At 39.0% G+C, this 15,222-nt stretch overlaps 1 protein-coding gene across 1 annotated transcript in view; it reads right to left on the reverse strand.

Annotated features, from left to right (window-relative positions):
- Nucleotides 1–15,222, reverse strand: part of LOC143875513 (exocyst complex component SEC3A-like) — a 41,290-nt gene that overhangs the window by 1,362 nt on the left and 24,706 nt on the right. The window contains exons 11-22 of the mRNA XM_077377081.1: nt 12,032–12,160; nt 11,853–11,933; nt 11,682–11,756; nt 4,933–5,106; nt 4,688–4,844; nt 4,522–4,586; nt 3,972–4,142; nt 3,772–3,851; nt 1,795–1,876; nt 1,524–1,621; nt 1,266–1,374; nt 133–201 (exon numbers count right to left, since the gene is read on the reverse strand). Coding sequence (XP_077233196.1) covers nt 133–201; nt 1,266–1,374; nt 1,524–1,621; nt 1,795–1,876; nt 3,772–3,851; nt 3,972–4,142; nt 4,522–4,586; nt 4,688–4,844; nt 4,933–5,106; nt 11,682–11,756; nt 11,853–11,933; nt 12,032–12,160 — 1,290 coding nt within the window. The remainder of the gene's footprint in view (nt 1–132; nt 202–1,265; nt 1,375–1,523; nt 1,622–1,794; nt 1,877–3,771; nt 3,852–3,971; nt 4,143–4,521; nt 4,587–4,687; nt 4,845–4,932; nt 5,107–11,681; nt 11,757–11,852; nt 11,934–12,031; nt 12,161–15,222) is intronic.

Here is a 15,222-nt window from a genome sequence, read left to right on the forward strand (position 1 = left end):
AGAACAAAATGGAATTGCAATCCATTTTTGAATATGTTGATCGCTTTTTTATGAACATAATATCCCATGTGGACAAAACACAAGCATGCAACAACTAAAGAGTAATATAACAAGTTGAATCATGGTCCTCACCTCTTCCGGCGAAATTGTGTACATTAAATCCTCAATTTTACGGGCAAACTGAAATAGCCTCTCAAATTGCTGCAAATAACATGTGTAACCATAAGATATCGCACCAGAAATGTTGTGTTGTGTGGCTTGCTTCACAAACAGTTACTAAACAGTTGCATGCATGGTTTGAATTTCAAGCTAGAATATGCACGGTTTTTAATCTCTTGGGAAAGAGGGGTGAAGAAGAACACAAATGTTAGAGAAGAATAGGAGATGAGAGAAAAGGGATGAGAGTTTTTCTCTTGGTGTTTTTCCTTGGGTCCAGGAAAACAACAAGGTGAGATTGTTTCTCTCTTTTGTGGTTTCCTTTTGTAGTGTAAAAGGGGGCTTTCTTTCTAGTTTAAAGAAGCCGTTTGCAAGAGGTTTTTTTTTTTTGAAAAGTAACAATTTTATTTATAAAAGAAAAGGTACAGACGAAGGGACAAGATGTCCCTCAGAGTACAAAAGATAGAACACACAAAGAGGATTAGCAATCCAGGTGTTTCAGTCAAAAATCCCCGATTGCCGTTTCATCGAAAACTACTGCCGTATCCGTACACCTCGCCCCCTCCTTTGCTAAGCCATCAGCAAGTGAGTTTGCTGATCGTCTTCTATGTGTTAATGATGGATGGATGATGCAGGTTAAGTCTCTGACTTCATCTAAGATATGGGCCAATCTCCACGGCCCAACACAACGATCTGTAGCCCAAGATATGACGTTTGATGAATCTCCTTCACGGAAGAGAAATGTATCCACGGAAGAGAATAAGAAAGGTTACGTATTGATGGGATTGGGTTAATCCCTTTTGTAATCTTGTTAACATTTCTCTAATAGTGGAAGTAGTGATCTCACCCATGGATGTAGGCCATTAAGCCGAACCATGAAAATTCCTGTGTTGTTTGTGTGCTGCCCTATTGTGATTATTGTGTGTGTTCCCATTTTGTCTTTGATTGTGTTATTTGATCAGATCCGACAGGAATTTTCCGCATAAGAAAACAGAATGCAATGTTCTCGCAAGTGATTAAAAAGTTGGAAATAATTTGAGCTTCAAGAATCTAATAAAACATAACAGATTAATTCCATGACCATAAAGAGGGAATGACAAGGTACTCACATAGTATATGATCATATTGATATGACGCGTGCAAGCTTGTTCATAAGATTCACTTGCCTGATGGTAGAACTTTGCGAGGGTTGGTACAACATTGGCTAGATCATAAAGACTGCGTTCAATCACTTCTAATCAGATATTTCACATGACATTCAATTCACTTCAAACTAACAGTAACCTTTATAACGAACCTGAAATTCAACTTCCAAAAATCCAAAACAAAGAGAAAACTGCAGACCTAAATTTTATTGAGGGCATTACCTGTTCTGAAAAGATGCATAGTTCTCTAAAAGTACGATATCAGCATACTTTGGGTCAGTTTGTGCAATTTTCTCCAAAGTCACAAACATTATGCTAACCTATTTTAGAACACAAAATCCTCCATCATTCCTAAGCTTGAACTTCAAATTAAAAAAATAATAATGATAATAAAACATCAAGCTTCATTCAATTGCCAAAAACTAGCAGCCATCATTAAGTAACGAGTCGTGTGCTAATTTAACTACCTGCAGTCATAGAAGCAGATACTCACAAATTTTGTGTATGCCTGATCAACTAAATCCCTAGATTGTCCCTGAATGTACTGCTCCATACGAGTTGCAAGGATGGCAAACCTGTCCACAAAGAAAGCAATTCTACATTAAACATTATGTATCATAAAAATTCAACATATGAATGCACACTAACTAATAAATGTACAAGGAGAATAAAATATATGTTCAAAGACATGCTTGATAACGGATTATGAACAATACCAACATAAAAGTTAATGACCATGTGTCCTAACTAGGTCCGAGTCAGATATAAACTTGACCTAATGCGACTCAAGTTAGCACTTAGCACGACTATAAGCCATTTCTCTCTTTCCTTACCCTCTCTACCAATCTTGAACCCTACACCTCATAGCATTGGACACTCATTACCTCAAGCCACTAGAGCATGTTGGAGATTGGTTTGACCATAAGCCATTTAAATTTGAACAAATCACTATGACATAATAATAAAGAGCTAGAGAAACAAAAGGGCTACCTTGAGTCACCAAAAGAATACAAACATAAGCTCAAGACTATACTCTCATCCAACAAATAAATATTCCATGCCAAAAGAATCATATCCCAAAAAAGGTCCTACATTGAAAAGGCAAAAAGGAAAAACAAAAGATACACAATTTTATTCGTCAGAACTACCCCAATGAACTGCGTAACAAACAAACCTAATGAGGCTCAAAGAGTTGATTTAAATTAAATTACGAGAGTTCAATCAAAATCGTAAGAGGATCATTATAATGATATACTCAAAGAATAGTAGCTGATATTATAGATTATTTTGATCCTAATGATTCAGGTTCACAATAAAAAGTTGTCGTCATGGCTAAGAGACAAAAAAGGAACAATAGCTTCTGAATTTCAAGAAAGGCCGACTGAAACTCTATGGAGTAATTGTTTCTTGATTGCTCCAACAATCTATGCCAAAGAAGGCATCTTAAATCCCAAAAAGTTGGTGGTTCAGGAGTGTAAAAATAGTGCTCTAGGTAGTTTTATAAAAATGAAATAGTGCACTTGTCTACTTAATTCAACAAAATGGCCCTAGAATTTTGTCTCCAAGAACTCTTTCACCTAACCATAACTTCAAAGTCTTCTCTTCTTTCTGTTTTTTATTCAATTTTTTTTAACAAATGAATCCATTAATAAAGAGAAAATATAATAGAAAAAGTGCTTCCAAGGCAGATCCCACAAAAGATCAACATGGCAGAATTTCATGCTAGTACGCAATCTTCAGTCTTTTCTCAAACAACATATATTTTTTTCCTAAATTGACCGATTTTTTTCCAATTCAAGCAATAACCCTCCTTTCTTGGTCCACAGAATACTTCTTTTTCCAAAACCTTAATCGGTTCCTGGACATAGGTTTGTGCCTAAGTCACATAATCAACACTCGTTAAGACTGATTAAGTGGAACATAAGCACTGATTTTCAAAACTAGCACAACTGCAGTTTTTTTTTTTTTTTTCCATTTTTAACATATTTCACAGTAATATGTAATGTACATTATCAATCAGAAGCCAGGCTCAACCCTCCAGCAATTTACCATCTCGAATCTAAGATAGATAGTTTTAAAAAAACTACAAATCATCATTAGTTTCAATCGTTGAGTCGAGCAAGATAGCATTCACAATTATCCTTTATCAATTTCATATATCTGTAAGAAATGGTTACTGAATCTGTTCGTGTGAGGATTTCGAGATTGATTAGCATATCTGCTAATCCCAACCCTTGTACCAGTTAAATCTCCTAGAGCATACATTTTCAATAAACATAGCAGCTCATTTGATTTACACATGCTAACGGTTAACCTTAATTTGACATGGATCTACAGCAGTTCATGAAAAAAAAAAAAAAACACCAAGTCCATAAAGGTCAATCACCAGAACCAATGAAATATTGGAGCTTCAAGACATGAGATTGAACACTGTCAAAAGTTCAAATTTAAAATGGATTCACAGTTTTACCTTGGAATATAAGATAAGACACCCATTTGCCGAACATTGCGCTCATTCCTCTCAATTTGGTGACAAGCTTCATCGACAAACTGCAACACAATTGCCAAACAAGGGAGAAATTCAATCAACCAATAAAGCAAGGCAACACAAAAAATTTCAAATACAAATGCAAAGACCAACCCTATCATTCAAAAAAAAAAAAAACCAACCCTGCCGAACTGCATTGAAATTCTTGACTCCAGGTCATCAAGCAAGAGGCGTACAAATCCGGCTGCATCAGCTTTCTGTCCAGAAAGGTAGCGCTCTGTAATCCCATGCATTGATATGCAGCGCAAAGGATCAATCTTGTATGCCCAATCCACCACTGCATAGAAGTCTTCCTAAAAGTTGAGGGGGGGCATAGCATATTCCACCAGTCAAAATTACGTTTTGTCCCACGAGATCAAATGAGAAGTGCCTAGAAATTTTGTTTTAGATTATGACAACCGATTGCGGAGTCCCCAACGGATTATTGGACTGGAAATTGCACTAAATTGAGTCCAATAATCTGTTGGGGACTCCATAATCGGTTGTCATAATCTATAACAGGGAATGGTTATGGCCGTCCTCCAATGATTATGATCAAGAGCTGCTCATAGACTCCTGGCTCATATTTCCATTATAAGTTGCATCACCAACCCAAATATAAAAAACCAAACACAATTTCAAGCCAATAAAATGATCTATGGGCACGGATAAACAATATCTTGAGTAAATTACTTGGATCCCTTCGAGCAGCTCTTGAAGAGATTCATTTAGTGTTCCCAGCTCTTCTGAATTTTTACCTGAAAATAGTTGAAATAATTAATTATATAAGTAATCTAGAGAAATAATTTGACAAAGCTGTCAGATATTATAAACAGACTTTAATTTGGAAGAGAATTACCAGGTTTTATATCATTTCCGTCAAGGTCCATAAGGCTTAAATCATCGTCATTAGAGTCGTCACCCGTGGATCCATTTTGTTTAGCATTAGCAGAAGGGGCTCCAGGTGGAACGAGTGCAGGAACTTCGAAGCACATGAAGTGTGCAAAGAAAGAACTCTGCAGTAAAATGATGGAAGCAGTCAACAATTCCATACACTAAAAGGGTCTTTTCTATGATAAAAACTGAGAAATAAAAATAAATAACCTCATCTACAAGGAGAGGAATAAAAATTGTAAGCATCTTTGAGTACGCTTCAGAGACTGTAGAAGTGTCTGCGTTGTTCACCGCTTGATTGGAACCTGCAGAAGCTTCAAGCCAGACTGGGGGATTTCTTGATGCTTTGGTACTAGCACGGAGTTCATTCGCAAACTCACGAGCCTGTAAATAGTGAAAACAACTATCAGACACCTTAAATTTGCAGTTTACTATTACTATCTGACCTTCCATCCTTAAGTATTAAGGCAGTTAGATGAATGAATATTCATGATTGTGAAACAACCATTTACTCCAAAAGCTTAGGTCGTTGGAGAAGGCGTTAATTAATTTTTGTATACTTTAACACTCCCCCTCACCTGTGGCCCCTCTTTTTTAGAGTCGGAGTACGACATGGCACATGTGGCCCCTCTTTTTGGGTTGGCCATTCCATGTTGATTTTTAATATAGAAGAGGTTAGAACTCAGGACCTTTGCCCTGATACCATGTGAAACAACCAGTTACTACAAAAGCTTAAGCCGTTGGAGAAGGATTTATTTAATTTTTTTTATACTTTAACAAATGATTTTTACATGTGCTTTCTTGAAGGTGAAATGACAAAAAAACTTTAACAATGATATTGTACCGGTAATCCCGTTAGAGTAATGATTTATTCATCATACTGTAACCATATTGAGTCCTATTACAAGCTACATATAGAGGTAACAAATGGCATCAAACAAATAGATGACCTTTCACTTCACTATTCAATAGGCAGCGATACAAAGGGTTAATACCCTGGCTACATGTTTCTGATGTAAATATAGTGCTGCAATGCTACAATACTGTTGGACGCACCATACATTAGACGCCCTTCATTAAGGGTAGTTTAGTCAATGTAACACAAAAATGTGTTTTATATTTAAATAATATTTTCGTGGGCAGAGACCAACTCTCTCGAACGTATTCTCTTCTCCTCTCTCTCTCTCTCTCTCTCTCTCTCTCTCTCTCTCTCTCTCTCTCTCTCTTCAACTCTTCAACTCTTCTTTCACCATGTGATATTCTAACATCGTATCAGAACCAAAGGTGAGAGTGACCCATCCCCATCAAAGGTACCAACTTATTCTCCTCCTTTCTCAATTTTTTTTTATCAAAACCCTAACCCGCCTCAACCCAAACCTTCCCTAATCTTCAACTCCATCAACCCCCCCTCCCAACCGTCTCCCCAATCATTCCTAGACCCAAGCCGCCACCCCTAATCCCATTCCCACCCTAGCCGAAAACCATTTTGTTTGGTTTTTTTTTCCTTCCATCTTTTCTTTCCCTTCTCAAATCTATCCTTGCTACATCACCCATCTTGTCATCATCTTCAAACCCCCCCCCCCCCCCATCCTTCCTTAATTTTTTTTCTTACCCCAAACCCTAACCCTAGTTTCCTCGAATGTAATTTCCTCTCCAGACAGTCCATTAATCATCCTCTATTAAATATTTTTTAAGCTGTTTCGGGACGTCTCCCCTTGTTTATGACTTTAGGGTACCTTTGCCCCTCATCTGTGGATGTTAGTCGGTGGATTTGATGGATGTTGGGTTGGAGGATCGTTGATATTTGTTTATGATATTATTTGTGTGTTGGTAGAGTGGTTGTGGTGTTGGAGGGTATTGATGGTTGTTGTTAGTGGAGTTGTCATTAGTGTTGTGGTGATTGTATTGTTGGTTGACAATGATTCTTGTTGGTGACGTTATTGGTGATTATCAGTAGTGAAGTGATTGGTGTTTGTTGATTGTTGGTTGGTGGTGTTGTCTTGCTTGGCACTTCGTGGTGGTGGAGGTAATTCTACCAGTGCAGATTGTTGGTGTTCATTTGGGTTGTATCTGTTGCGATTTACAATGGGTTGATATTACTTGAGTTGTGCTCCTTCTCCTGTGTATTGTGTTTTGGTGTTTGGGATACTAGTTATCTTACATTGATATTGATAATGGTAGTTGGTGATCATGGATGTCTGATTCATTTTCTTTAGCATTCCCATTGTTGGTCGAGTGATGTTGTGTTGATCTTGTTGCCTTCGGATCTGTTCGCGTGTGTTTGTTTTTCGGCTCTAGTGGTGTGATTGCAGATAGTTGCATTTTGTGGTTCTTACGGATTCTACATATTCCTCCCCCCCAAATTGGGTAGTTGATGGGGCTGTTCCGCCCTCTTCATCACATTCTTCTGTTCTTTATTATTCTCCTGTGGAGGCTGCTCTTTTGATGACCTCCATTAAACTAGATGGGAAGAATTATGCTCCTTGGCAGAGAGCAGTTCAGACATACCTTGTAGGTCGTGGGAAGGTCAAATTTCTTACACAAGGTACTCCTGCTAAAACAGACTCTTCATATGACAGATGGTGCCATGAAGATGCTGTGATTATGTTGTTTCTCTGGAGTTGTATGGTTCCCGCCGTAGCTTCTACAATGATGTATCTAGAGACATCGAAAGCGGTTTGGGATTATGCAGCGCCCTTATATTCTGGCGCTGATAATGTTACTCGAGTATATGATCTCTTTTCTGATTGGTTTAAACTTGAACGTGGCGAAGGAACACTACGGTTCTTTTGTTGCTCTCTGCCAGCAATTTGATCTACTTTGGCCCTTTACAGTTGATCCTGTTGTTCTTGCTAAGCGTCAGGAAGAACTGCGAGTTGTTTGTTTTTTGGACTCCATAGGGCCGGATTATTCACAGCTTCACCAGCAGATCTTCGGTTCGGGTTCGATGCCCTCTCTTGCTGAGGTATTCACTAGGGTACCATGTATGAGGGAAGCTTTGACTATTGCTTCTCGAGTTGACGAGTCTGCCCTTGCCACATACACTGGTGGAGGTTGAGGAAGTAGTTTTGGTCGGTTTAGTCATGGTCGTGGCCGTGATTCAGGGGAGGGCCGTGGCCGTGCGTCGCGATATTGTACCCATTGTCAATTGGAGGGCCACAATATAGATTTTTGTTATGATCTACATCAGGAACTTCGCCCTCGTCGTGCTACTATTGCTTCAGTCGCTACTCGCTACATCTGATGACACCCATCCTACCCAGTCTACTCCAGCTGCATCAGCTTCCGCTGACTCCATGGATATTAGCCGTGCGGACTATGAGGAGTTTATGCGCATCCGAGATAAAGGAAAGCAGCCCGCTGCCACATTCACCCAGTCAGGTAGCTCGTCCTGTTGCCTCTCTGGTTCTGCCTCTGAGTCATGGCTCGTTGATTCAGGGGCGTCTCATCGCATGACTGGTAACCCACACCTTCTCTCATCCTTTAAGACAGATACTTCTCAGCTTCCTCCTACTGTCACAATAGCAGATGGAACCAAATCCCCTGTCTCTGGGGTTGGAATGGTGTCCATCTCTAACGACATTCATTTATCTTTTGTTTTATATGTTCCTTCATTTCCAATAAATCTTTTATCTGTTCGTCAATTGACGCAATCACTAAACTGTTCTGTCTCTTTCTTTTCCTCTTATTGTTTGTTTAAGGATCTGAAGACTGGGACGAGGATTGGCTTGGGCAGTGAGGTTGTTGGGTTATACTACCTTGATTTGCCACATTTAGGTGCAGCTCTTCGATCTTCTGTTGATGCTTATCAGTGGCACTGTCGCTTGGGTCATCCTCCAGCTGAGAAGCTTCGCAAATCTCCCCTTATTACTGCTTATGTTGAGTCGTTGTCTTGTGAGTCCTGTGAGCTGGGAAAACACCATCGTGTGTCCTTCCCTTCGCGTGGTAGTCGTTGGCCGTGCCGTCCTTTTTAGTTTGTGCACTCAGACATATGGGGTCCATCTCGCACTATTTCGTTATCTGGTTTTCGTTATTTAGTTATATTTGTTGATGATTATTCTCGTGCTACATTGTTATTTCCTCTAAAAGACAGATCCGTGTGTTTAATGCATTTAAATCATTTTACTTTGAAATTGCAAATCAATTTAAATGTTCTCTTTCTTACTTACGTACTATTAATGCAAAAGAATATTTTTCCAATTGTAATGGCTTTAATCAATTTCTTGATTCACGAGGTATAGCAAATCAATCGTCATGTGCATATACGTCACAGCAAAACGGTGTTGCTGAGAGAAAGCTTCATTACTTATTAGATATGACTCATACTCTTTTGTTTCAGATGTGTGTTCCCAAGATTTATTGGGCAGATGCTACATTGACTGCTTGGTTTTTAGCGAATCGTCTTCCCTCTTCAGTCTTGTCTGGTCGGACACCGTTTTCTGTTTTGTATCCGTTGGGAGATCCATTTCCCTTAGTCGCTCGTATCTTTGGTTGTACCTGTTTTGTTCACAAGTTGCCCCTGGTCACGACAAATTGGATCCACGAGCAGAAAAAATGTATCTTTTTGGGTTACTCTCGTACAAAAAAAGGATACAGGTGTTATAGTCCTCCACTGGGGAAAAACCTTGTGTCTGCAGATGTTACCTTCTTTGAGGATACTTCATATTTTTCTGATCTGTTGCCGAATGCAGTTGAAGTGCCCAGCTTGCTTTTCCCGTTGTCGTCGCCTGCCGTGGTACCTCTTTTGTACAAACTGCACCAGAGATTAGTACGGACCGTGTTCCATTTGAGCCTCATGCATATACTCGAGGACCGAGAAAGGTTTTTCTTCCTGCTGGCAGACCACCACCTCCGCCAGCTGATACTTGCTGTCAGTCTGATCCATGTGCATCAGGTAATCCTTCTCCCGTATCTGATTTGCCTATTGCGTCTCGCACTAGATCTCATACCATTGTCCATTCTATCTCATAATTTATTTCTTATGAACGTCTTTCACCCCCATTTCGTTCATTTGTCTCTAGTGTTTCTTCGCCTAAAACAGTGTCGGAGGCTTTAGCTCATCCTGGTTGGCGGGCTGCGATGGATGCTGAGATGGCAGCACTCCGCACTAATAACACATGAGAACTTGTTTCTCCCCCCTCTGGGGCTCAGCTAGTTGGATGCAGATGGGGCTTTACTGTTAAACACCTTCACGATGCGAAGATTGAGCGTCTAAAAACGCGCCTTGTCGCCAAAGGATACACACAGACATTTAGGGCTGATTACCAAGAGACATTCTCGCCAGTGGCTAAGATACCCTCAGTCCGAGTTTTGATCTCTATTGCTGTTAATCGTGGTTGGCCATTGTATCAGTTAGATGTCAAGAACGTGTTTCTTCATGGCGACCTCAGTGAGGAAGTTTATATAGAGCAACCTCCTGGGTATGTTGCTCAGGGGGAGATGGGTTCCTCTGTGTATCGCCTTAGGAAAGCTATTTATGGGATGAAACAGTCTCTGAGGGCATGGCTTGGGAGGTTCAGCGATGCTGTACTGAGATTTGGCATGAGACAGTCTGTTGTTGATCACTCTGTCTTCAGCCATCACCCTACAAAGGGGTATATTTTCTTGCTAGTATATGTAGATGATATTGTGATTACCGAGAATGACCAGGTTGGTATAAGAAGATTAAATACTTTCCTTCAGGGAGACTTTTCCACTAAAGACTTGGGATTCCTCAGATACTTCCTTGGCATCGAAGTAGCACGGTCCCGTCATGGACTTTCTTTGTCACAAAGGAAGTATACTTTAGGTATATTAGAGGAGATGGGTTCTATGGGGGTGAAACCAGCATCTACACCAATGGACCCTAATGTTAAACTCCTCTCAGACCAAGGAGACCTCCTGGATGATCCAGGATGATACAGGAGGTTAGTTGAAAAATTGAATTATCTGACAGTTACACGCCCTAACATTTCATATGTTGTAGGAGTGGTCAGCCGATTTATGAGTGCTCCTCATACATCTCATTGGGCAGTGGTAGTCCAGATCATCATATACTTGAAGGGTACCCCAGGAAAAGGTCTCTACTTTAAGAAAAATAATCATGAAAGAATAAAGGGGCATACTGATGCGGATTGGGCAGGAACTCCTGCAAACAGGAGACCTACAACTGGTTATTGTACCTTCGTTGGAGGTAATATGGTATCCTGGAGAAGTAAGAAACAAGACATCGTGTCCAAATCTAGTGCAGAAGCAGAGTACAGGGCTATGTCATATACGAGTGGAGAACTAATTTGGTTGTGTTCTTTTCTTTCAGAGATTGGTTTGTCTTCTTCTATTCCAGCACAGTTATATTGTGATAACAAGTCTGCGATTCACATAGCCACTAATCCAGTCTTAACGAACCAAACATATTGAGGTAGACTGCCACTTTATTCGTCACAGAATTCAAAAGGACAAGATATGCACTATGTTCACTCGTTCAGAAGATCAGCTTGCAGATGTGTTTACTAAACCATTAGGGCCAGCTAGATTAAAGGATGCTTGTAACAAGCTTGGAATGTATGATATTTACATTCCAGCTTAAGGGGGAGTGTTGGACACACCATATGTTGGACGCCCTTCATTAAGGGTAGTTTAGTCAATGTAACACAAAAAGGTGTTTTATATTTAAATAATATTTTCATGGGGAGAGAACAACTCTCTCTCTCTCTCTCTCTCTCTCTCTCTCTCTCTCTCTCTCTCTCTTCAACTTTTCTTCCTCTTCTTTCACCATGCGATATTCTAACAAATACAGTTGATCATTTCTAGCAATCTTATTACATGCAGACTATCTTGATTTTGAGGTTAACATCAACCCCAGTTATGACTCAATAGCGTTGAAAATGCAAACAATGTGCTTAATTGCTTATCAGCATCATATCTGCTCCGACGAAATTGGATTATCAAAACAATTAAATAGAAAAGAATAGTGACCTGACCTCTCGACGAAGCAGCAAGTTAAGAGAATGGCAATAAGCTTTCCTTAATGGCCCCAAGCAATTCTTGTCAAGACTCTGAAATTTTGTAATAAGAATAGAGAAATAGATAAAACAGAATATTGTGAACAAATCAAAATTTCCAACGACAACCACATTTTTCTTGTGAACAACCTTCAAATGCTGGAGAAGACGTGCATAAGTCCTGCATTTGTACCTAAGGTCAGCATGATCAGGCCTCTTCAACTGTCCTCGCTGCATCCATCCAAGCAAAGGGCCCACAATTAGAATTTCATTGGTTGCAACTTTAATAAATTGTCATGAGTAATTAAAAGATGAAGCTAAGAGCATACCTGAGAAAAGTAGCTCTTGTCGCTTATCATAAAATCCACCAAACTAGCAAAGTAGTTTCTCAAGAATTCTGATGCTCTTCGAACAAATGTAGTTTTTAGCTTTTCAAGTTCTGCTCGCTTCTCCATAACCTGTAGGAATTTCATTATCAAATTCGAGGTCCATATCTATTGTAAACTATGATGGCCGGATACTTCTAGAGACCCAACGTACCATGTCCAATATGACACGGATGCCCGGATACTTTGTGGATACTTTTGTTGGTTAAATAATTGTCTTGTTTCAAACATATGCCTATATATTGGAATTAACTATGATGTTTTCTGTTTGTCTTATATTTGCAATTATAACTTTGAATATGTGAGTCTGACAAATGCTATTTTAAATTTATTATTAATTTGATAGTCAAATTTAGTTAAGTTTTATGACATTTTATTTACAGATATCTTGTGTCTTCTCTCAAGGCAGTATTCGTATTAGTGTCTTACATTTTGGAATATACTAAGGCATATCTCCATTCCCATGTTCGTGTCTGTATCTGTATCCATATCCGGATATCATAGATTTCAAAATGAAAATGAGAGAGTAAATTTTGATGATTGAGGGTACCTCAGAAAACCACTATTAGAATATGTGTTCTATAAAGTATAATGGTTGTTCAGTTCTTAAGCAACTTATACTGATTAATAAAGAAACTCTGACTTCAATTGAGGTTTTAAAGTCTCCTTGAGCAGTATTGTCAATACTCAAAACTTGCTGATTACTATAAATCAAGGAACATAATACTCTTTATGTCACCTGGTTCATCAGTTCGGGTTTGTACATAATATGGACCTGGTCCACTTCTTTCAATCATTTCGGTTCACTAGTTTGGTTCATTAATACAGTTAGCTTCTCTATATATAAGGGAAGGTGGGTTTTGATAATTTACACCCCCCCCCCCCTCCCCACACCCCCGCCAACCACCACCAAAAAGAAAAAGTTATTTCATCTCTTTTAGGACCAGTGGCGAGTGCCGATATCGGCAGTAATGCAGTACAATCTATTTATTTGTAAAAGAAGATAAAAAGAAATCTACACCATGCAGTCATTTCCTCGAGTGGTAGTTACTCTTTCATAACTCAACTCCTTTTACCACTTCATACTTTCATCGTACCATGATATATCAACAGCTACTCTTTCATAACTCAACTCGTTTTACCACTTCATACTTTCATTGTACCATGCTATATCAACAACATTTTTGGTTAACTCCTCATACATGGCTTGCCTATCGCATACTGTCTACCTAGCTGACTCTCCATTCGCTAAACCCTCGTAGCCTCCTTGCTTCACTCTCGATCTCATTCAAGTTTTGCCTTGATTTGCCTCCACAAAATGAGAAATGACTTATAGAGCACTTAAGGCTTGATTTTGGCAATTCAGATCATGTTGGGTTTTTACAGTTTCTCTCGGTAGATTGCATACCTTTTTATACCTTCGATAATCTTCTACCAATGGTTAAATAGGGTTGGTTCAAATTATCTTTTTTTTGGTCAAAAAGTAGATTTAATAGTGGGACAATCCATGCGATGCGCGGGGAGGAAGTAATTTTAGATCTAAAATAAATCGAAAGAAAATTAAAGTATTCCTAATAACAGAAACGTATGTCCTATTCAAAGTAGTGCAATGTTGGAGTAACATAAGAGAGAAGAAAAGAGAAATATATATAGAAGAGCAGACATCGATTTCTTGAAAAAAAAGGGAGATAGTGATCATTGAGCGTTGTGTATTGGGGGGCAATGGACCATCTTCTTCTGCACTGCCGCATAGCCAGGGAGGTTTGGAGCAAGATTCTAAGTAGGTTTCGAATTGCTTGGGTATTTCCTGCTAAGCTCATGTATCTCTTTTTGGGTTAGTCTTCGGTTCCTTGGAAAAGAAAGGTAAATTTTTTTGGAAAGTTTCTTTCTTAGCAACTATATGTGTTCTATGGAAAAAAAGAAATGCTAGATTTTTCAAAAACCAAGCTAAGAAATCATCTTATTTATTCAAGGCGATAATGCTGATAATATCTTGGGTAAAGGGCACTCCTTGTTTCAGATTTGTATCTGCTTACGATCTATGGAACGGATGGAAGGAGATTTGTCTTAGCGTTGAACAGTGTCAGAAGCCTATACAAGCTTGGGAGCCCCCTCTCCCATGGGATTTTTAAAGCTTAATTTTGATGGGTTGAGTTTGGGAAATCTAGGCCCGGCCGGTGTTGAGGGAGTGCTAAGAAATGAGTCAGGGGAGGTTCTTTGGGCGTTTGCGAGCCCTATGGGCGTTGCTGATGCAAGTGAGGTGGAGGTGCATGTTGTACACCAAGGCATTAAGCTCTTGGATAAAAATGCCCTGAATAATATCTTGGTAGAAGGAGACTATCCGAATGTTATTCGGTGGCTAAGAGGTGAGACCAACGTTCGTGGAGATTAGACCATTTCTTTGACGAGATTCAGGATTGGACGGCTTCCTCCTCGATTGGATTCTGTCATGTTAGGAGATCTGGAAATAACATTGCAAATAGATTGGGCAGGAATGGGGTCATTAAGGAATTGCTTGAAATATTTGATTCCTTGCCCCTTTGACTCTTTGAGTTTGTTGTTGTTCCTTTTTTGTATTATGACTTTCCTTCTTTTTCTTCCATTGTTTTCCCTTCACTGTATTGTCCTTCTCGGTCTCCATGCTTATTATTAAAGCTATCATCATTAAAAAAAAAATGGAAGTATGATGATTACCATTCAAAAAAAACAAAAAAAAAGAGTAGACATCAATGGTGGATACTCTTATGAAAGACAGTAATTCATAGTTTAATCTTGTCCTAATTCAAGGATGTTGCACATGTTTTTTTTTTTTTTTTTTGAATGGTCCACATGCTTCTTGATATGCTATCACACTATAGCTTTACCAAACTCAATTGGGGTCCTTATATAATAAACTTTATGTTCGATCATATATCTATTACATTTGGAGAAATAGTAAAAAGGCAGATTGTTAACTTCCTTGCTAAAGGATACTTATTAGGCGGCACCTGACGGTACATTTTCTGCATGTAGGCTATGTGATTGGAACTTAAAGCTTTACTTTTAACATGTTGATTTCCAAAGATTCTAGGAACATAAAACAACAAATGAATGAGATTTTATGATGGTGCATTTTCTATTGCTGGCCCATCACA

This window comes from Tasmannia lanceolata, unplaced genomic scaffold, assembly GCF_043159265.1.
Source record: "Tasmannia lanceolata isolate RefF3 unplaced genomic scaffold, GAP_Taslan_0.1 ptg000004l, whole genome shotgun sequence".
Classification (NCBI taxonomy): Eukaryota; Viridiplantae; Streptophyta; class Magnoliopsida; order Canellales; family Winteraceae; genus Tasmannia; species Tasmannia lanceolata.